General features: G+C 34.4%; 1 protein-coding gene across 1 annotated transcript in view; it reads right to left on the bottom strand.

Annotated features, from left to right (window-relative positions):
* SYNE2 (spectrin repeat containing nuclear envelope protein 2) overlaps positions 1 to 25,099 on the bottom strand; it is a 3,814,665-nt gene that overhangs the window by 3,037,561 nt on the left and 752,005 nt on the right. Inside the window, exon 13 of the mRNA XM_044073561.1 lies at positions 11,481 to 11,639. Within this exon, the coding sequence (XP_043929496.1) occupies positions 11,481 to 11,639 (159 nt within the window). The remainder of the gene's footprint in view (positions 1 to 11,480; positions 11,640 to 25,099) is intronic.

The following is a 25,099-nucleotide window of genomic DNA, read 5'->3' on the forward strand; positions in this document are numbered from 1 at the left end:
GAAGTTACAAATTATACTTACAGTATGTGTGTTTAAACTGTATTGAGGTTAGTGTTGGGCAAGGCATGGGCAAAGCTTGCTACTGCGTATCCTAAGGGTTTACTACACTATTGTCATGAATAATCTACATAAGAACTGGATTAGAATGCATTATTTGTTAGAGTTAATCCTGGAGAGGATATGACACTGTGTCTAAATGTCAACTGTGAAAGGATGACAGATCCAACTTGTAGTCTTAATTATGTAAGCTTTGCTTGAATAAATTACCAAGACTTGTTTCAAGCTTAATATGTTTGCATTGTCCTCAATCCTTTGCTGTTTAAAGCAACTGCAATGCTGTAAATGGGAATTTTACTTTCAAAACTGAAGGTCTGTACTTCTAAGGATGGAGATGTGTATAAATACTATAATGCAGAATGTCAAGGATGACAATCCACAGCAAACACTGACACCTTATTATCTTGCAGCTATATTTATTGCTACCTTTATGTTTTGTCATAGATAAAAAAGCAGTAATGCCCAGCACTATAATACTACACTATAAAAAATAACTCAAAAGAAGTGGTATTCATTCTTTTTTTAATTTACAAGTATAATTTCAAATTAAAAAACTAAATTTAATTTGCTAGCATATGCCATGATATAGTTACTTTAACATGTAGATCCTGTGTACTGGAAAATGGAATGCACAATGTCTGATCTGGAAGCTGTCTTTTCTTTCTTAGGCTTACATACAAAACAATGTTATTTCAAGTCTGAGAATTCATTTGTTGCTATATCCTAACAAATGTTACAATCCATTAAAATGTTAAGACAGCTAAGCACACATCTAGAAACTGACCATCATTTCTTAAAATTTTATCTAAAAAGTACAGGTCCATTACAAAATCTGAACATAACTAAGAAGTTAAATGAAATACATGTATTGCAATCATAACAGGTAGTAGCCAGTGTCTCACATAGGTGTAAATGCAAAACAAAATACCTTACGAGTTCTATTACATTGCTCGAGCATTAAAAGACTGACAATTTAAAGATTGCAAATTGTTAGTCTTCATGAATAGCAACTGGGAATTTTCCCTTTCCCCATGGTAATGCCATCAAAGAGTTAATATATATATATATATATATATATATATATATATATATATATATATATATATATATATATATATATATATATATATATATGGGTCCCAGACGATTGCTCGAATGAGCAAACGACTGAAACCCAAACAGCCGGGCATATTTATGTGAAAGTGCTTTTGACTGAAGAAGCACTTTTGCGTAAGTATGCCTGTTGCTGAGGCTGTACTACAGGGCGGGTAAGGGAAAATTCCCTTTTCCCCACTGTAATGCGGTCTCGGAGGGAGAATATTAAAGTAGGGGGGTGTGGGGGGCTGGGTGGTGCGTCCCCCCGCTAAAATGTTAATGTAGTTTTTTTTGGGTTTTTTTGTAACACGCTTTAACAAAAGCACTTTTTCGATAAAAGTGCTTTTGTTAAAGTGTGTTCAGTTATTATGGATTTGAACATTTGCTTATTCGAGCAAACATCCTAGATCCATATATATATATATATATATATATATATATATATATATATATATATGTTGCAGGATTGTGGGAGATGCTAGGGACTTATTCCATCTAAATAAAATGTTTTGAGTCATTTTTGATGTTTGGGGATTTCATTTTTTAACTTGTGATTGACAACAGCAATTTAGAACACATTTGTTTAAGTACCTTCTACTCAGTGTTTTTGTATTTGAGGACCTGTAGTAGATTTGCATCTATCCTTTTATATATGTACACACAAAGATATAGATAGATGGAAACATAATATAAGAGTATACGAGTGACGTTCACTTAAACTGCAACTTGTTTGATGGAGTTAACCATGTGGAAATGTGGTAGAGTGCACTTACTATCAAAATACAATAACTGCCAAAAGGAGGAAGATGAATTGCAGTAGGTAGGTAAGTGTCTGTTGTGTTAAGTGCTAATGTCTAAAGTTTCAGATATATCGAATGTTTAGGTCTAAAGAGCCAGGTAAGAAGATAGCTTTAATGTGTGTCAGGATTTGTATGATAGGGTTAGAGTAAGAGCTAAGTAAGGGGATAGATTTAGTATGCATGCGAGTGTTTGCATGTTAAGAGTTACAGTAAGGGTTAGGTAAGGGGATACATTTAGTGCTGTGTGTGTGTGTGTGTGTGTGTGTGTGTAGCATGTGTTTGAGTTGTCTTGTGTAGTGGTAATGTTACAGAAAGGTTTTCCTAAGATGAGGTGTAGGATTAGCGTTAGCATGCATTACTAAGATGGTACAGGCAAACAAATTAGGTCAGAATCCCAAGGAAGGGTTTTGGTCTACAGATCATAAAAATAAATAATTTTCTATTTGTGATCTTTGTCCTAGCAATCTATTGGGTGTTTGGTAATCTGATGTTTGAAATGTTTTCATTGATCATATGTGTTTCAGTGCTTTCACATTTCTAACAATTGTACTATAATCTCTCTCTCACACACACACACACACACACACACACACACACACACACACACACACACACACACACTCTCTAAAATGTAGAAAAATGGTTACTATTCAATATAGATGTCACTGATGGAATAATTTACAACATGAAGTGATAAAAGGGTATAAGGCAACATGCATGCTAGAAATATATTTCACTAACAATGTGCTAGGAAACCTTTACTAACAATGTCGAAAAGCTAAATTCTAGGCTTCTGAGTAAATGAGATACTATTAACAGAGTGAACAGTGGCTTCTCTCCTGCAAAACTATTAAACCTCAAATAAAACAAAAATAGCAGGTAGACACCACTGAAGGAAGCCCAAAAACAAATGAAGCAGACTTGGATAAAATATGGGCAAGCCACCATAGAAGAACAAATAAAACGAACAGTAAAACTTTATTCTGACAATCTACTTCTCAGGTACTGGACAAGCTCTTTCAGCTTAAAGCCTTCTTCAGATCTGAGGCTTCTTTCTTCATGAGATACTTCTGATGGGAACTAACTTTGGGCAGCACGATGCCTGGGAATCTTCTTGGGCTAGGCTTATATAGGCTCCAGGCCATTAGCCTAGTACACACATATGACGGGCTAGGCTTATATAGGCTCCAGGGCCGTTAGCCTAGTACACACCTATGAACCTATGATGGACGAGATGTACAGTCACACCTATGAACCTATGATGGATGAGATGTATAGTATTAGTTTCTTTTACACCTCGCATGACTACTCTGCTGTAATATATCTTCAGGTGAATGATAACCTCACACTGATAACTTCAAACAGACAACACCATGTCTGAGCGATTCAGTTTTGGACTCTATTTTGTTGGTTTTCTTTTTTATTCTAAGAATGCTGGTTAACTGCAAAGAAGGACAGGGATCTAGTGGTACAAGTCAGAAATACATTTTATGATTTCCGCACTGACAAACAACAGCAGTATCAACACTGCAGCATTGCTTTACACAGCCAATAACCATGTTTAGCCTGAGTGCTCTGCTGATATCCTGGAAGAGTGACATTGTAGTAGGACTGCATTTTAGCAGGCCATATGACTATTTTTAAACAAACTAGCTATATCATGAAAACCATTCTGTTATTAGCGTTTGTATAAGCCGAAATGACGTGTTGTGTAATGGTTTTGCAAAGTCTCCTGCTCTTACCTTTTCTTCTGAGAGAGGCTGCGTTATTGTTTACTTTATGAAATGTCATTCAAAGTGCTGATGAGGTTGAATACAGTTCATATACTTTGGGTTATCTCAAAGATTCTTGATGAGGAGCACCTAGACCTATATGTTTATTGTACAGCAATATTTTGGTGTACTTTGACTTAGTATTCATAATTTGATGGATTGCTCTTAGCTTCAATGCATAGTTGACTGTTAGGCCACAGAAGCACCTGCTTTGGTGATCTTTGATTCTCCACTGTGATTGGGTTAGCCTGTCCCATGTTGCCTGAAGGGGCCACAAAGCAGGTGGTATGTAGTTTTTGTGGATCCAGGATTGCATCTGAACTTATTACTGATGAGTCTTCTTATGGGTATTTTCATGGAATGTGAATATGATGGGAAATTCAGTCATGTGGGCTCATGTGTTCAGCTGCAGCAAACAACTCTCTCCCTATACATGCAGTTTACAAGAGACAGATTTGCCTAAACAAGAACATGCTAAGCTGGGAAAGTTTGCATAATGTAGTTTTTTCTTTGTTGGATGGAATTAAACAGTATGATGTAGTACGGTTATTGACCAAAGGAACTATATTCAAGTTTAAACTGCAGCTGTAGGGTGGGCATGGTAAGTTTGCTACTACAAAATGGTGCTGGAGTGGTCTGCTGCTAATAGTAGCCATTGCATGTCATAGATCTCAAGGAGTTAAAGGAAATGTCAGAGGTTTTGTACTTTTATGAAGTGGCCATTGCTTTAACAGGGCACTTGAATTGGACTCCTGAAATAAGGGGTGTTCAGGTCTAGACATTTGAGGAAACCCAAGATAAGGAAATCTTTAGCTTCTTATCCACAGCTTAAACAAGCAAATAAGACATCTTGTGAAGTCCTCCAAAGTAAACTATGAATCCAAATTAGCTTCCTCAACTAAGGACAACCATAAGGCATTCTTTAGATGCATCTGTAACCTAAAAGGAAAGGCTCAGATTTGTACTGAACTGGTGGTTAATGATACCACATATACTGAGCCTGTGGACATAGTTGGCCAACCCCATGACATCCCTACCGGCTTTCCCCTACCTTGCATCTCTAAAGAGCAGGTCATAAATGCCCTCTCTAAGGCCCAAAACACAGCATCTATGGGATCTGATAACATCCCAAGCTACATCCTACATGGGCTCTAAGAAGAATTAGCAACACCATTGGGTACTCTTTCCAATCATAGTCTAAACAACAGCTTTGTCCTCCGCTGAATGGAAAATGGCCACCGTTACTCCCCTTCACAAAAGTGGTGCTTCCACTGACCCCAGGAACTACAAACCTATTAGCCTGACTAGTCTTATCTGCAAGGCCAAAGAGTGAATCATCATGGACGTTATCAAAAAAGACATAGGTTATCTCCAAACAATTCATCCTACTCAGTCTGGATTTGTCAAAGGGAAATCATGCCTCTTAAACCTGGTAGACTTCCTCAAAACAGTCACCAAGGCCCTGGAGGAGGGGGAAATCTGTGCATACAGCCTACCTTGACTTAGCCAAAGCTTTAGACACTATCCCCCCACTCACGCATTATTGACAAACTCACCCAGCTAGGTATCAACTCTTGTATCATTAGATGCGTCACTAACTGGCTCACTGATACAACGCATATAGTTAAAATAGGGGAATCCACCTCCAACAGCATACCTGTAATCAGTGGTGTTCCATATGCATCAGTCCTGGGACCTCTACTGTTTAGAATCCACTTCTCCAAAGTACAAGATAAAACTAAAGGTCTGTGGCAAAGTTTGCTGATAACTGCAAACCGGGAGTGGTCATAGAATCTCCAAATGTTGTCAACGTCCTACAAGAGGGTGTTATACAAACAAATGATTGGTGCCAAAGTGATGGCCTTAAACTTAATGCAAAAAATACATTATCATCCCTTTCGGTAAGGGCGATGTTCCTGCTAACTACCACAACAATAGCAACACCCTAAGTATGCACTCAGTGCTGAGAGACCTGAGCACACAGGTTGACAGCAACCTTACCTTTGATCTCCATGTCTCCACACTGGTAAGAAGGGCATTCTACATTGTTCATCTCATAGGTAAAGGCATTGCCTCAAGAAAGAAAGAAGTTATAACCTCCCTGCTCTCTTCCCTCATCAGGTCAATAACGGAGTACAACTCAACACCCCTTTTGGTATGCATCTTTCCAAGCACCTGTAGCAACTGGAGAGACCACAAAGGTTCTTTATAAGGAAAATTCAAGGTCTTCAGAATCTGTCCTACGTGGATCATCTGAAATCACTGTCACTTTACTCTGTTTCATATATACTAATCAGAGGCAATTTCTGCCATGTATATAAGGCCATCTCTGACCCTGCTTTACTGGAAATGCTGTATATCCACAAATCAAATTGTACATGGGTTACTCGCTCTAAAGACCTTAGCCCAGTATGTGACATTAACAGAACCTACTGGAGGGACAGATTTGTCTCCCAGAGGTTACTACACCTTTGGAACGGACTCCCACTTTATGTCAAACAGAGCACCCCATTAGCCCTCTTGAAACGCAATCTGGACAATTAGATGGGTAACCATAAATTCACCCTGGGATTCCACCTGTGTCCCTCTTGGACAGGGGCAATAGGTGTTGATCGTGTAAATAAGGGTAGAACTTGGTTAGTCTTGTAAGGACTCTAGGGCCATTAGCCTAATAACTTCCTATGATCCTTATTGTCCAACAATGGACCTTGTGGATGTAGCCTGACATTTTGGTATGTAAACAGTAGGTATGCATTCTGCTCTACCTCACACAGGAATTGCACAAGAATACTCACGGCACTGATGTCAAGAGAATACTTCAGATTGACTTGGGAGTATCTTGGATTATGTTACTCTGATTTTCTCTTTGGTTTTTAACAATGGCAATATTTCCCTGATGTTTAATATGTCCTTTTATAATTTCCAGATTTATAGAGAATGGTTTGGGCAGTAATTAGATCAATGGCTACAATAAGACCAACCAGGAACCAGAAAAAACGAATAAATCCAAAGAAGAACGTAGTCCAAACCAAAAAATGGAATTTATTGAACACAAAAAACATGAATTGAATTGACTTAGGTTTCTTCTTAACAGTAAGACTTCTTCAGAATGCTAAAATGTTAAAAAGCCACACTTTAAATAAATGAACACACCCCCTGAAACAATCCAATTAATCAATCATCCATTTAAAAACTTCTTAAAACATGACATAGACTAAAACCTACACATATATACAAAAAATATATATAACGTATATAACTGTTAAATAAACATAAATAAATATATCAAATATATATATATATATATATATATATATATATATATATATATATATATATATGAAAAACCTTGTCAAGACTTCCCGGTAATATATTTAAGCCTAAGTATAGGCTTTATAGAACAAAAATTACTGTTAAGACGAAACCTAGGTCAATTCAATTTGTGGTTTTTGTGTTCAATAAATTCCATTTTTTTGGTTTGGACTACGTTCTTTTTCAATTAGATCAATGGCTATCTGATGCAAATGGCCATTTGGGGTAGGGGCAGATATTTAAGGTGCCTGTTCTTTGAAGTTGGGCCCTCAGCAACAAATCGACAAGGTCTATTCTCAATAGAGTTTGCATGTAGGAGTTGCAGACCAGTGTGCAAATCAAGTTGTTGAGGATACCAGATCTTAGGAATGGTACATAACTATGGAAATTGAAAATTGTTAAATCAATGGATGCAAAAATAGAATTTAAGTGTAGATGATTGTGATTTGGAGATTATGATAGTTCTCCCAGCGCTCAAAAGGTTCTAACTTTACGCTTGATGATTAATTGCACTATTTATAAAGTAATGGATGCTCTACAGCAATACATACATACAAATGTTTCAAGCACAGGCATTAATGCCCTTCTAGCTTGCCAATACACCAAAACACTTCTTCCCATAATTAATGTCCAGGCTGTTCTTAAAAATGTCTAAACTAGTACTTGCTTTAATGTAATTTAGTAGTCCATTCCAAGCATCAGCTACTGTCAGAGAACCAATTAGTGTACTTCTCATTCCTATAGAATCTTCTACATGCGTTAATTGAAGATTCTCTAGTACTTTTTGATAACCCCAAACATTCCCAGAGGTAGTTGTCCCTAAATGCCCTATATACCTGAATCAGATCTCCTCTTAAATATCTGTAAGAGACACTGTACAAGTTCAGATATTTTAGTCTTTCATAATAACTTAGATTTTCACATCCATGGATACCTTTGGTATATTTCCGCTGTACTCTTTTCCAGTTTATTCATGCTTGTTTTCCTATAGGGTTTCCATATTGTTATTCCATACTCAAGTTAGGGTCTAATGTAACTAACAATGACTTAATTATGTTTGATTTCCTAGACATTATAAATCTTTTTATACAACTTATAGTTCTATAACTATCATTAACCAATTGCTTGATAAGATTAGAAAAACTCATAGCTGAATCTACCCATATACCCAGGTCCTTAAATGACTCTACAGTTTCAATCACTGTGTGCTGTATTAAATAATCACCTTTCAATTTATGTCTCCCAAATCTCATATGCTTAGTTTTTGATGTATCTATCAACATATTATTCTGCTGTGCCAAAATGGTCAATTTAGTCAAATTATTTTGCAGACATGCCTTATCTGTAACACTTGTAATCAGTTTACCCAATTTCAGGTCATCAGCATATAGACTGTAGAACACCTCAGATGAAAAGTAAGGTCTGAAAGATACAATCTATAAGCAGTGGTAAGTTAATACCTTTATGAAATTATGAGGGTGGTCAAGTGTCAATGATGAATTATATACCATTGAGGAAAGAACTGAATCTCTGAAAGTTGAAGTGAAATAGTTTTAAAGAAGACTTAACCTCCCTGAGTTGTATTTTGAAGACAGGAATGGCTTTAGTTCCTTATTATTCATGATATGCTGTCAGCATTGCTGGCAAAGCTAAGAAGGGGAAATCCTCTGGGCCACATGGGGCCTAAGTGGAAGAATATCAATGGGGGAAGACGACACTCCAGACACTGCATCAAATATGGTTATTTCATCTGTGACCATTATGCATTTATATATGAAGCTGTAATAATAGTTATTCAGAAGACTTAGAATCATATAGGCCCATATTAGCTTTTAATTTGGATTACAAAATTTTTACAGCCTCATTGGCATCTAGGTGGGCTCCCATGATGCCTGTCCTGCTGCAGTTGAATCAGTGTTGGTTTATTTCTGGTTGCCAGATTTTAGATAACATTAAAAAGACTCTGATGTTAATGAAGGAGGTTCAAAGTCCTTAAAAAGCTTCTGGTTTTAAGTCTGGATACAGAAAAGACATTTCACAGTGCATATTGGGATTACTTATTTACTTACACTCTAGGAATTATTTGGATTCCTAGAAAGACTTTTAAAATTACTAGCCACCATTTACATGCCATTAAAAGTACAGATGAAAACAAGTGTAGACATCTTTTCTTCATATTTTATTTAAATAACTGACATATCAGGGATGCCTAGTGTTCCTCCTGCTGTTTGTTTTACATCTGGAGCATGCAGCTGAGGCTTTACATTCTTCAGTAATTCAGCGGCTTACAGTATGTGGTAAGGAAGTCATGCAAGCACAGTACGAAAATGACTTTTGGTTTACTTGATGAACCTGGAAAATGATTTGCCTAGGCTATTTTCAGAGTTGCACAGATTTAGTAAATTTTCAAGCTACAAAGTAAATGTTAAATACAGATGTAAATTAGCATCACATGTTTTGCAGGTGCACTTTTTCACCATCTATTAGTGAAAATCTGTTAAACATCCTGAGGTGCAAATAGCACCTCAGCTCAGAGAACAGTCGCTATGTGATGTAGGATGCAAGTAGCTAAATGCAGGAGCATGATTAAAAGGTTAAACCCCAGTTACTGGACCTAGATCAAAAAGTTTAATTTACCATTGGTGTTGTATGCTTTTCAAGTACTCTCTCTCTCTCCATCCACATTCACAGTTTTCATAACTTTTATGTTTATTTCCCTTTTACAGGAGAAAGACAAGCCATGGATAGGAAACACTTGTTTTGCATAAGGGGTAGTAAGGCCTGGCTTTCCCAGGTTGCAAGGTTCCCAAAAAGAATCACATAAATGGAAGAAGTAAGTTGAATCAGTCATCAAGGAGACTTAGAAGCCATCATGGCACACCTTTTGACAAGGGATTGACAGGCACACTTATGAGCTGTGGGTAGATGTGTTGCATTGGTTTATAAGGGTGTTACACAATAGGCCCATGGGAAGGGGTACTGATGTCAACAGACTGCATCCTGCAAGTATACCTCCATCTGAATACCTGCCTTGCTTGGTAGCGGGACAGAGAGAGATTTGAAATACTGAAAGTAACTGCACCTAAATTCTGGCTTCATTACTCTTCCCCAGGGGGACTATTTGGCATATGGGGGATTAACATAAATGTATGATGGAATAAGAACCAAGTATAGTCACAATGAATAGCTTTCCTACAAGACACAAGACAAACAAGGCTGAGATTCTAAAAGACTGGTTAACACATGACATCAACAAATAATTCAGACTAATAGCATGACTGGTCTAGACTGTTAGGTTCATAGGTTCATAGGTTTAGGAATGTACATAATACCACTGTTGTTTTGGATGGCATGTCTGAGCCCTGGACATGCCACTTTATCCCACAGATTTTGCACATATTGTTGTTAATGTCTTCATAAACATTTTTGTATATTGGCAGGTTGCAAACAATGCTTCCCAGTGTTTTGCCTGTATGTTGGTGGTGTGATACATGTACTGTTGAGTCCTGAATAAATATTTGCTAGAAGTGTCCAAAAACAAATACATAGTGTTACCATATTTATTGCTGGATATCTAGCCTTACAATGTGAATCTCACTCGGGCTATGCTTCCATTATGGGCCCCTGAGTCAGGGAAATGGGAGAAACATTAATGAGTTCTTCAATACAGACATTCTTGAAATCTAAGAAATCTATTACTGAAACTATCAGATAAGGCTGTAATTACATGGGGAACTGCACCCCTAATAAACTACACAACATTATGAACTGTAATAAAAATTTAAAAAGAATACATTTAAAGGACTAGTGTAGATATAACATGTTACATATTAGTCCTGAACACTTAAAAAAAAAAAAAAAAACTTTAGGTGCCATCTGCTCTCTCAAACGTAAACTTGCCTGAAATGTAATACATAAATATCAGTACAGATAACACCAAAGACTGCTGTGAAGTGTAAAATCAGGCTCATCACTGGCAACTTGCAAGGTAAGTAGGGTGGGATAGATAGACAACAGCTGAAGGCAAAATTCGTACTAAAGACCCATGTAGGATTAAAATGACACATGCACAATCTGAGTGGGATATTTTACAACTGGAAGAGTGTTTGCTCCTCAGTGTTGTATTAAATGCCCTCTTGTATTTGCAGTGCATTTAACTTTATGTCCATGAATACAAGAATGGCTGTAACAGCCAACAGTACTGAGATGTGTATGCACATAGAAGGTCTACAGCTCAGTCTATAATTTCTTGACTCATTAAACTTCTGGATGGTCTCCTACAGTCTGCTCTATCTTGCTACTGTTTATTCAGTACATTTATAACTTTAATCAGTTTTATTTCTAAATATTCATTCATTTAGTACCATAAAAATACTAACATTGAAAGGAGACAGCAGCAATTTGAATTTATCTAAATAAATACAAGAATAATGTTGGCAGAGACCTCAACAGCATCTTTGGCTTCTGTAAGTCTTGTCTGGAGTCCATCTGTCTGAAGCTGACTTCCAATCACAGACATCTTAATTTGTTCATTCAGTATTTGCAGGGCTTTATCTGCTTCTGCAGTGTGATAATCACAGGCAGTTTTGTAACTGTCAAGAGCCTGAAAGTACAAAAAAATGGAAATTATTATTTCTTCGGTCCAGTTTTGTAAGTACAAAAGCAAACAATCTCCAACTCACATAAAGAAGAAATGGTGAAAAAGACATGTTCTTATGATAGTATAGAATCACTGTTGCTCCTGAGCACATTCTAGCCCTTAACACCATGTAATGTCATCAACTTCAAATCTGTTTCACCTAATACTGGCTATTTTTTTCTTTCTAGTGTTATGTGATTTTATTAGTGGGAAAATGACTGCAGCAGTCAAGTAGAGAAATTAATGCTTTTACAACAAATAACAAATCTGGGTCCTTAGAACAACATTGCAATTTCAGCCAGCAGTACTGGTTATTCCAATGACAAGTGATGCAGGTCAGTAAATAACTGGACAGAAGGGGAAGAATCAGTAACTTACGAGCTACACTTTATCTCCATCTAAATAATATAGTACTGCATCTAAGTTTTGCCAGCCTTGTACGCAGGCCAAGGGTGTAGAGCAATAATGCTTATACTGCTACCTGAAGGAGCCCTCCCCACAGCAAGTAAAAACCATCATACAGCCAGTGAGCAATGTCCCTACCTTCTGCAAGGTGGAACCTTTCCTGATACCTTTACCTGGGAAAGCATCACATTTCCTGACCACTCAGTGTTTAAAGATGAATTACATCACTACTAATAAATCAGTCTTTCCCACCAGAAAAGGCTTATTCTTCCAGTAGATATACGGGCATATATCTCCGCTTGGTCTAGTAAAAACAAGTTAGAGTTCCTATGAACTTCACTGCCAGAAGGCTGATAAATGTACATTTTAAAACATTCCTGATATACTTAAATGTGTTATGTACTGAAATACTTACATATACCTAATGCAAATATAACAACTGCTTCCCTTCATCTAAATACCATACTCTCTAAACCTAAGTAAACTCCACTACTCACACCTACCTACACATCACCCATCCCGGGCACACTTTCTCCTCTATCTCATTTAAAATATTCATTACCTTCCCTCCAAAACCCATTTCTATCCTCTACCTTTTCCTAAATATCCCCTTCTTGTAATCTTTCTCACTATATTCCCCTAGTTAGAATTCACCCCTTTGTCATATCCTACTTGTCAGACCATCCACAATATTACTGCCAAAGTACAGCTCATACAAATCAAGTGTAGTTTGGACGCAGCACTATTAAAGTTCTACAGTTTTAACTTAGTTAATTCAGGCAACCAAAATGTATCACAGCAACATATTTTAAAGAAACACCAACAGAATAAATGCACTTTTATTAAGCACTCCTAATATATGTTCTGTAATTTAAGTCAATACTACTTTTTTAAGGGATAGGTGGTCCCTTAGCAAAAATCGTCAGGTAATCCCTCTTTACTTCACTTAATAATGCACATAGTCAAGCAGTACCTTTGGTGAAAATGTTTCCCTGGCCTAGGCATTCCGGTAGTAAGAAAAAGAAAAATTCTTGAAACAACAGCACATCAATTATTTTATAGATTTACAATTTTAAGCTATGCAACATATTAGTTTTTTAGTTTATTTACATGTTTGACTACTAAAAGACTGTAACACATATTCTGGTACAAAATCTAATTTTTCTGTTCAAATCAATTGCCCTTGGTCATGTAAGTAAATCATTTAATTGACAAGCCATCAAATGGTGATACTACTAGCTTGCTAAAGTTCAACTCTTCTATATTTTTAATTCACCTGTTTTTATTCATACTCTCATATATTCCACCTGTATTTGTTTATTTGCGTTTGTTAACTGGGACAGAGCACCAATCCCACTGGACCTTTTTTCAGACTTAGCCTAGGAGAAATGCTTGGTTAAGTAACTTCCTCTGGCGGCAGAAGGAGTGAAACCCTGGACAATAAAAAGCAGTTCATTAACAGCTCACAGACTTCATCCCCTGCACCAGTTACCAATGCTGCTTGTATCACTGACGTCCACCTTATTATCACATGCCTGATTGTTGCTTATCCAAATAACATTCTTTAGCCATTTGCTACTTTAAGCTAGCAAAAATTGCCATATATTCTCCCTTGCATATAGTTACACCTCTGAATGTCATGATACTTTTAAAGTACATTTAGAGGTATAAATAGTAACAAAATCCATGGTTTATTTGCAATTTACTTGAGTATGTACTTCCTGGCAGAGTCTGAAAATTGTCTACAAGAATCACTGTTGCAGCTCAGTTAACAAATCCCAAACAAAATAATAAGAAATAAAATAAAATCCTGAATCACAGAATGTAAAGAGCAGAGTTGGACAGAGGAGCACATTCAAAAAAGGCATACCAAAACCTACATCCATAAATTATGTAGCAAGCAGGTTGCATCACATTAGTTTCTCCATAAAATCAACTATGTTAACTTTTGTTTTATGCTTCAACAAGTTGTTGTTTGCAATATTCTAGCAGAAGATGAGACAATAAAATCTAATGACGGTCAGGCTTAGAAACTAACATCTAATTAATTTTAAGGTTTAGAAGGGGAGACCTCTAAGTACAAGAAAACAAATTACGATGGGGCGTGGCCAAGATGGGCTCTGAATAGCAGCAATTCTCTTCAGCTCTGTCAGTTTAAAATTTGTATGACAGGATTTTTATAGTAAATCTTATTGGAGGAACTTACAGTCTTCAGTAATAAATTCTTCTCATCTAGTTCTACGACTACATATAACAATTCTGAAGAAATTTTGATTTTTTCCTGTCAAGAATACTTTGGATACTATATCTGTCTTCAATGACAACAGAATGGCTACATCAAAAGCAGTACATCAAGAATCTGCTCTAAAGAAGGACTTACATTCTTTACTCATTACTGTACAAGAATTATCTACCAAAATAGATAAAATGGATTTAAAGATTGATATCTTTAAACAAGACTGCACTAAACAGATGGAAAAGATGCACGAAGATCTGCAGTTACAAAAATCTCAAATTTCAGGTATTGAATTAGCACTAAATGACATTGACAGTAGAGTACATAAAGATGAGAATAATATAGACTTTCTAATAAAGCAAAATACATACCTACAATCCAAAGTGGATGATTTAGAAAACCGGTCTCGAAGAAACAACATTAGAATATTTGGCTTACCAGAAAACATAGAGGGAAACAATCTATCAAAGTTCCTGACAACGTGGATACAAGAAGCTCTAGACCTACCAGAAGCCTTGTCATATGATATTGAAAGATTGCACAGATCTTTTGCTTCATCTAAAACAAGTAAGAATAACTCTCCTAAGTCTGTAATTGTAAAATTCTTATCTTCATATGACAAAGAACTAGTGCTAAAATCAGCTTGGGCAAAAGCTCCTATTAAATTAAATGACAACATCATTCGTTTTGACAATGATTACTCTTCAACAGTAATAGCAAAAAAAAAAACTTTTCCTATCTTTAATCAAAGAACTCAAAAAGGCACAAATAAAAACTCATCTTTTATTCCCAGCCAGATTAAAAATTTTTCTACAGGATGGTATCAAAACTTTTGATGATTTAGATACAGCCCTTAATTTTGTTAACGCTAACAAAATAATTGAAAAGCTAGAAGATATGGAATGGGCAACTGCAAGTCTTAAAAGATTAGCTGAAAATGACAACTGGAAGTCAGTCGAAAAAAAAAAGAAGCTAAAGAAATAAGGATTTGCTCCATTAATATGAAACTTTAAATCTAAACATAAGACTTTAAAGTAAATTCACAGTTGCAATCACATGTAAGTGTAATATTCTCTTCTCCCTTTTTTACTGTACTAAATATGTATGTGTGTTCATGTATTGCATACTGTTAGCATAAATGTGGTTATGTATGTTGAATGTGTTTAAAATTTTAATAAGAATACTATTGAAAATGTTCTTCTGGTTTAAATGAAAGACAAGGGGAAATGAAAGCTGTTCGTATGATATTGTGTGAAATAGAGAGATCTGAATGTGGACGTTAATGTAATTACGAATAATGTTAAGCTTTCAGGGCTAGGATGGATGTAGAAAGCATTCTGAATCTAATGTATTACTAATATCTATGCAAGATTAATGGGACTGCTTCTGTTTAATAATTATTACTTTAGCGATTGAACATACAATATGCGTATAGTCATTAAATGATGCATCTACATTTTAATATCTTGTTGATAACCCCTGAGAGACTCGTGCACTTTCCAGCTTTTTTTTCATATACCAGTTTTGATAGTTGTTCCACGCGGACTCAAGAGACTAAAAAAAAAAAAAAAGAATTAAAGCATTATTTGTTCCCGCTTTACTTACAACAGCTTTGAAATCCAGCTCGAGAGGCTCCGTTCATTATAGGAAGAAGAAACATCCTGATGTCATCATTCTTGACTGTGCAACACAATTTTTATGAACTTTAACCTTATGGGATAGTCACACTGTCTTTTTAGAATGTTGAATCGCGGTTTCACCGCAAATAAGTATATAAACACAAATAAACAGTTTAAACACTTTCATACATATAAACACATACATAAAACATATTAATACACAATAATCTTAATTTTGTAATCCCATACCTGCATTTGTAAATATAGTTAATATAAAAACTACACTATATCAGATAACTTTATATACAGTGCTAAAGTATACTAAATAACATAAATACATACTATGAAACATTCGTTGATTGTTAATGTATTTCACATAAACTGCATATATACAAAATTACTAAATGTCATATAAGAAAAAGAAATGCCAGCATATGTTTATGACAATCCTATCTGTAATTCTATGATTGTTAAACAGTTTATGAATAGTTTTAATTATGTTTCCTGTCTGTTGTAATTGCTTAACAATAATTGAACTTCAAGCACAGATATAGTAATTGGATATATTATATTAAATGTAATAATAATTTAATGAATAGTTTAAAAGGGAAAGGGGGATAGAGGGAAGGAAACAGTGAAGAATATATACATTTTTTTTCTCTTTCTTACAGAAAATAACACTTTTTGACAGTAGCTGAGTTATTGTTGCTATTTGTTAGGAGGATAATTTGAGTGGTATAGCCTACTCGAATTAGGAGTATATAACTCCAGGAAGGGTTCTGGTAGACTTGTTATATTGATGTTTTGTTACAATGTTATGTTATTCTTTTTTATGACGTTCACGATAGCAACATATTTTGAGACTCTTCAATATGTCTATGATTTGATAATTACGTTTTCTAGCATTAGTGCTTACCAGAGAGGAATACAAGTGATTTACCTTGTATATATTTATAACACACAATATAAATGTTTCTTTTAAAGGGTATTTCAATAAATATTAATGGTCTAAATAATCCTTGCAAGAGAGGAAGCTTGCTCAAATATCTTAAAATACATAAATCACATCTTGTCTTTTTACAAGAAACACATCTAATATCCACAGATATTGATAAGTTAAATACCAGATATTATTCAATCTTAACAAGTTCAGAACATAGTGAAAAGAAAAGAGGAGTAGCTATTTTATGGAATAAAACACTCCCCATGCCTAAAATACTAGAAATATACAAAGATAACAAAGGTATGTTTTGCTCAGTCACAATAGAACTAAATAAAAAAATATATACTTTAATAAACATTTATTGGATTCCAGGTATTGGTTCAAACACTGTCAAATTGCATTTAAATGAAATAGTTAGTCTTTCTAAAGGTAATTTAATTATAGCAGGTGATTTTAATTGTATATTAAGTGAAGTAGATACTAACTCCTCAGCAAAAAGAAAAATTTCAACTTCAGCTAAATTACTATTGGACTTTATGCAATCATTTATTTTTAAATATATAAATAACTTTGCAGATATAGATTCACTTCCATTCACTCACTATTCCCATAGACATAAAACAAACTCCAAAATAGACAGAATTCTAATATCAAAAGAATTAACAGATGATTTAATTAAAGTAAAGGTTATTTCATGTCCCTTATCTGATCAGAACTCAATAACTTTTGAACTACTAATCAAAACAAACCACACTGTTATGATTAAAAGAATACCAGCATACATAACTAATTTGAAAGAATTTAAAGAATTTTTACTCTTAGAGATACAAGACTTTATCACATTAAATAATACTAATCATGTTTCAGAAGTTTATATTTGGGATGCCTTAACAGCCTTCTTATATGGGAGAATTCTCTTGTGGTATAATAATAAAAAGAAATCCTGGGACAAAGAATTATTAGATCTACAAGGTAAATTAGACAAGCTAAAACTTAATTTAGATAGTAATACTGATAGACAAAACAAAGAGAAAGGTATAAGTAAACTAAATACAAAATACCTGGAGATCTTAAACCATAAAACAAAAATCAGAATAGAGAAATTTAAATTCACAACCTTCTCAATGAACCCTAGATCTTTAAATAGCTTAGCAAATAAAACAAAAAGACTTAATAAATGTAATCATATTAAGGAGATCTATTCCTCAAAAAAGAAGAAACTTGTGTCTAATATACACAATATTTTACTGGAATTCAAAGAATTCTTTCATAAGATAAATCAGAACTCCCAGATAACGGATTCAAAAGATTTGATTAAGACATTTATAACAAAGTATACTAAATATAGATTATCAAGAGATCAAACTAATAATACAGATAAACCCATTTCTTTACAAGATATACAAAACCAGATAACAAAACTTAAATTACACAAAGCCCCTGGGAATTATAGCATTATCCCAGAATTATATAAATTATTATCTAAATCTGCTTTAAATATTCTGCATAAAGTATTTAATATTTCTCAAAGCAGCACATTCATTCCCCCTTCTTGGAAATATACCTTTATCTCACCAATAATCAAATCAAACAGAGATCCTACTAAGTGTTCTTCATACACACCAATCTCTTTATTAAACATAGATTATAAAATGTTTATGGCCATATACGATGAGAGATTAAAATTTTTTTTGCCATCACTAGTAAATGATGATCAAATAAGTTTTATTCTAAATAGAACTACTTATGACAATATAAGAAGAACAATAACTTTGATAGATTCAGCAAAAACCTCTAATAAAACTTTAACTTTAATAGGTTTAGGTATAAATTGTTCCTTTGATTCAGTTAATTGGGACTATTTATTTATTTTGCTAGATGAGTTGAATTTCTCAGATAAGTTTATAAATCTTATAACAAACTTATATAAAGGGAGTCAGGCATATATCAAAATTGGCACTGTCATATCAAAAAAACATTCCTATTACAAGAGGGACTAAACAGGGATGCCCTTTATCCCCCCTTTTATTTACATTGATCATGGAACCATGGGCCAATTTGGTAAGAGATGATGAAAACATTGAAGGGCATAGGTTAAATTTAGATACTTCATCTAAAATTCAATTATTTGCTGATGATATTCTGATAACAGTAGGAGAAAACTACAGATCTATTCCTGCCATATTTAAAAATATTAATAAATTCCAAAAAATATCAGGTTTAAGTTTTAATAACAATAAAACTCAGATCATCCCTATTAATCTAAAACAAAACACAATTCAACAAAAGTATAAAAAACTTATACCGCAAAATAATCAGATAACATATTTAGGAATTGTGATTACCAATAACATAAAAGATATCATTCAATTAAATTTTAATAATTGTTTAAGTAAAACTGAAGATTCTATAAAAATGGAATAATTTAATATTTCCATGGATGAAAGGCTTTCTATTATAAAAATTACTATTCTTCCTAAAATGCTTTACATTATTCAATCACTTTCATTAATTCCCTCTAAAATGATAATTAAAAGATTTAATTCTTTGTTATTGAAATTTTTATGGTATCCTAATAAATCCAGAATAGCTTTGCAACATCATATAAATGACTGGACAAATGGTGGTATAAGATTTCCTAACTTGGAACTATATTCTCTATCCTCGATCATTAACATAGTTTCTTTTCTAATTGATAACACATATTCTTCTAAATGGAAACAATATTTAATCTCGTTAGCATGGGACTCTTCTAACAAACTAAACATACAAAAAACACTAATGTTAAATAATCCTATTTTGTGGGTATTAAAAGATATCTTTACAGCACATTCATATAAATTAAATAAATCAAACTATTTGCTACTCATTCTTAAAACATTTAGGAACTTTATTTTTAAATACACTAATTACAAAACATGGATTTTCCTGCTTTTCCCAATTGCTTTTACTCAAGGAATATTAATCATGACTGATAATACAAAAATGCTATTATTCAAAGAGAAACAACTTGTTTATTGGTCTCAATTAATAGACAAAGATAGGATAAAGTCTGTTGAGAAACTAAAATTTGAATATGACTTTGACTCTAACTCATGGCTTTACATACAGGAATGTAGACAATATATTATAAATAATTTGGATCTAATTCCCTTATATTTAATATATCCATTACCTAAAATAATGTTATTTATGACTACACTTACTCAAAATATAAACACTGACAAAAACAAATTAGCACACATAAACAAAATACTTAGAAATTATACAAATTTTCATACTGATAAATATTGGGAATATTTCAATAAAATTAATAACTATGCTCCTAAAGATCAAGACAAACAAAATATACTAGAATCTGCCTACTACACTACATCTTCCCTAAAGTAGAAGTTATACACCTGGAAATATATGCATAGGTCATTTATAACACCTCACATTCTAAATAAAATTAACAAGAACATCAATGGTTGTTGGAGATGCAAAGAAGTATTGAAAGCTGACTGGTCTCATATGTTCTATGACTGCAGTTTTCTAAAAAAAATACTGGGAAGATATAAATAGTTTTCTTCAAGGTTTACTTACAGATAACTTCTTGATTTCTAAATCTTTAATTATATTTAACACTCCAATACATCAAAGTGTTAAAAAATCCAAATATACATTAATATGGACTATCTTAGCAGTAGCAAGGAAAATTATAACAATTAATTGGAAATCAGAAACTTCCCCTACATTTCAAGAATTTAAAAATCTTCTTACTGAAGTTTGCAGTCTGGAACTTTTGACCATTAAGTCAAGAACTAATAGAAATATGTCTAGAATTAATATGTGGGAAAATTTACTAAACTTGCTAGAAAATTATTGATTGTATATGAACAAACCAATAATTTAGTTTGACATTTATGTGAACGTAATTTGTAAATAGTTATGCTGTTAGTTAGATATAGAATGATTGTGTTTTTTTAATATTGTTAAAAATGGAATACTTTATGTAATATATTTCTTTAATCAAATTTTAATAAAAATCTTTTTTAAAAAAAAAGAAAACAAATTACAGCATTACCAAGCCAACACCATGAAATCTAATAGCAGAAAAGAAACGTGCATTCTTTTTTTCTTTTTCCTACCAACACTAATTGCATATCAGAACTCGGTCACTTTTTATAAACATCTATTCCTTCTCTTTTACATATTATCTTGAAATCTGCAAATCTTAAATATGGATGAGAAAGTTTGATTTAAAGAAATTAATTGTTCCTTACTACAAGATTATGTTTGCCATTAGCTAATCACTTCAGCAAAATAAAGATTCACTCCATTTATAGTTGATTTTCAGTCTCATTTTAAGTAACTGAAAAAAAAAATGTGTAAAATACAGCAGCATATTTGCTGTGTACAAAGAGGCGAACAGTTCCATGTTTTAGTTTTGTTGTTTTGTTTACTAAAATAATGCAAAACCCACTACTCAGTCATGGGAGCTGGTGGGCTTGCCTGTTGACACTTCAGTGGAGCTCAGGAGAGTAATTGACAGCATCTATGTTCTACAGATAAAATTACATTATTTCTATTATACAATGACTTGCAATGTCAAGCTGGGCAACTGTCATGCAAATGTTTTCTGCAGCTTTGTACTCTCACTTAGCACATGCAGCCTCTGTAGTGCATATACAAATACAGGCCTGTGTTCTTACAGAGTTTTGGTACTGGAGTTTACCTTACAAAACATCAAACTGTAACTTTTTCATTTAGTTTATCAAATTTTTAAATGATTCCTTTCTGATAATGATGCATGTTTTGGGACTTTGGGATTTATTTTATTTTATTATTTATTTAATTTAATTTATTTAATTTATTTATTCATGTATTCATTTATTCATTTATCATTTGTTTACCAGGATAGTCTGACTGGGTGAGAACCTATTTTCAGTGGAGGTCCGGGGAGAAAATCTCCAGACACAGTTGAAAATTTTACAGAAAAAAGACATATACATCATAATAGGGTGTAAAATTACATGGACAAATGCTGATGTACCTTCTCTACCAACAGGTAGTGACATTAAGTTTGAATCTGTTTCAGATAGTAACTGCCACTTCTTTCCAGTGGAAATGCAAAGTTATTGGTGCAAAAAAGGCAACTCAGATGATTGCATTTATCCATATTTATGCAAAACACTGAGTAATGCTTTATATTTCTTTTTGTTAAGCAGTTTAGTAGCCTGACCTATACAGCCCTCCTCCAGTCATGATCTAGTCCAAACAATAGAAAAAGGTAATGCTTAATAAAGACAAACCTATACAGCAGAAAGATAAATACTTTGACAGGTTCAGTTGATACAAAGCTGGCTGTACTATACATCTGAAGAGTGTAGCTTTAAGTCCCTCAACTTCAGAGAATGGCAAACAGGTAGACAGGTATACTGGTGGATCTAGGTAGTGGGAAAATTGTTAGCATTTATTTCCACTAAAGAGGCTTTTAAAAGTGAAGATTAAATATGTATATCATGGTTGGCAGTGAGTTCTGCAACATGGAACGCAGAGGAAATTGCTTTATTAGTAGGAAATGTCCTGCCTAGGAAATGCACAGACTGAAATGAGAGCTTGCTGGAGATTATAGGGGATACAAACAGCAAGAAACGGACATGAGTAAACCAAGGGGTTTTAAGGGTATACAGTCAGTCAGTCAGTCCTACCATGTAATACACAGAGATGTCCATACTCTGCTAGCAGATAACTGATTTGACATGTTCTCTGTGCTCCAAGGTCACTCCTTTATAGGTAGCAGGAATGCTCCTGTGAGGCTTCCTGATTGCCAATGTAAAAGAAAGCGAACAAGGCAACTGCAACTCTATACCTGGCAGGGTAAATAAATGTAAATGCAAACACACAAAACATAACCTGGAAAAAGTTATAATTTTTTGGATTCCATTTATATCACAGTTCTGAGTTGTAGTGTACCTTTCTTAACCCAAGTTCTGTTTTTACCAACAAGCACTGTAATTGGATGCATCCATATGTGTTTTCATGTTTACTACTGTTCAGTAAAACCTACAAGAAAAAACTAATCAAGCTAAATTTTCTACTGTGTGATTCCTTAAAACCTCTTGTATTAGACGTAACATGAGATATATGCAAATGACATCTTAAGGACATCAGATGTTTCAGCTATATGGCAGTTCTGAATGCCCATGACTTTTTTTTTCTTTTTTAAGTCTGTTATGGACAAATTCAGGCCAATTTAAAACAGAAAAAAGTCATGGGCATTCAGAAGTGACATATAGCTGAAACACCTGATGTCCTTAAGGGATCATTTGCATATATCCCATGCTACCTCTAATACAAAAGGTTTTAAGGAATCACACAGTGGAAAATCTAGCTTAGCTAGTTTTTTCTTGTAGTTTTTACTGATTGGTTTGTCTGTGTGACCTTGTTACTCATTGCTTTATGTTTTCTACTACTGTTATCGCATTTTGCTTCCTTCAAAAATTCTGATCTTAACAGACTTTTCAGAAAACAATACAGCTGAATTCTCCAAATGAGAACTGGTGAAAAATCTTTTAAAATACTCCTACATAATACAACTTCCTTAATCTGGGTCAAAACAAAGAATCATATTTGCAGTATAAGCCTGAAAATATTTTGCTGTAAATGCGATTTGCAAGTCTGTGAAGCAAATGATTCACATCACAGATGAGGCAGAAGCTTCACAGATTCATGCGTTACAGTCTGTAACAGAATATAATGTGCAGTAATGGAGGAAATGTAAAATGCAAGCCAGACTGTACACTGTTTAATTTGACAGCTTTAAACAAAATGCTGATTTGTTTACTTGACTTGAAAATTCTCTATCATACTAAGTATGACAGGGAATTGTAAATGGTTAACAGGCTGGCCCGATAGCAAGAAACACATTCCATTACCAGTTCAGGTACACTACATTTTTGTGAAGATATTTGAGCTGTATGAACTGCTGCTGAAATCCAGCCAAAGGACTGTTCCATGTTAATGATGTAACCGAATGCTCAAAAAAATTCATTTAGTGCACTTAAGCACTATCATATGTAAATTAAGTGCATGCAATATTCTGTTTTGGCCTGGTTTGTATTGACATCAAGAACTATTGTAAACTGTTAGATCTGTAACATGTTCCACATGTGCAACACTAAAGACACTGAAAATAGTTCCTGAAATATTTGTTAGATTATGGTGCAAGTTTGCTGCTCATTTGTTTCCGTTTAAAAATAGTCAGCATCTTATCTGGTATAATTGCAACCTAACATCATCCAACTGAAAGATACATCATCACAATCACATACACTGAATCAATTTCTGTTTCATAATATTTTGTCTCGGCCCCCTTTAAATAACTCACACCAACACCAAAAGCCATTTGACTACCTTTATTAATATCACATAACCATAAACTTTATTTACATAGAAACAAATAACAGTAAACTTCACAATTCTCAGAAGACCTCAGGGCAGTGTACCTACTCACCCTGGCTGAGTCATACATCAGGGCAGGTTACCCACTCACCCTGTTCAATCATCCATCAGGGCAGTGTGCCTACTAACCCAACCAACCTTAAACAGGTGGCGTACCTGCTCACCCTTTCAAATCAACCATCACCCAATTAATTTCCCTTATTGTCAAGCAGCGTCCATCAACTCACTTGATCCCCAACTTAAATCCATGAACACCTTTGCCTAGAGGGGGAACAGAAGAAGACAAATGTATCCCTCTTCTCCTCCCTCACTAACAATAACCAAAGAATTTTTTATGGGAGGGAGGGAGGGTCACCAACTCACACCTGAATGTGACACCACTTCCTTTGTTCCTAAATATATCAGCTAATCTAAGTCCCTCTCTAACCTACCGCACTTCCCCTAACCTCTCAAACCATTTAACTCCTTATTGTCTAAAATTCTAGTCCCTGTAACCTGCCTTAACCTTACCAAACCGCCCTTACTGAAGATGGAATGTGTGGTGTCAAAAAGACTGCCCCTGACCCCTGACCCAGGGCCTGTGTTATTAACCAATCCCCTGGGCGAAGACCAAATTTGGACCCTAGCTCAGAACCCACTCCTGTGCTTTCTCCTGACCCTACACCACCCCTTCCAATCGCTTCTACCCCACTGGTCCCAGAAATCCCCACAACTTCCACAGCCACAAACCCTACTGTATTGCTGTCTGTACCAAATTCCCTACCCTTAAGCTCCC

Source organism: Protopterus annectens, chromosome 6.part0, assembly GCF_019279795.1.
Source record: "Protopterus annectens isolate FY-2018-M chromosome 6.part0, PAN1.0, whole genome shotgun sequence".
In the NCBI taxonomy this organism is placed as follows: domain Eukaryota; kingdom Metazoa; phylum Chordata; order Ceratodontiformes; family Protopteridae; genus Protopterus; species Protopterus annectens.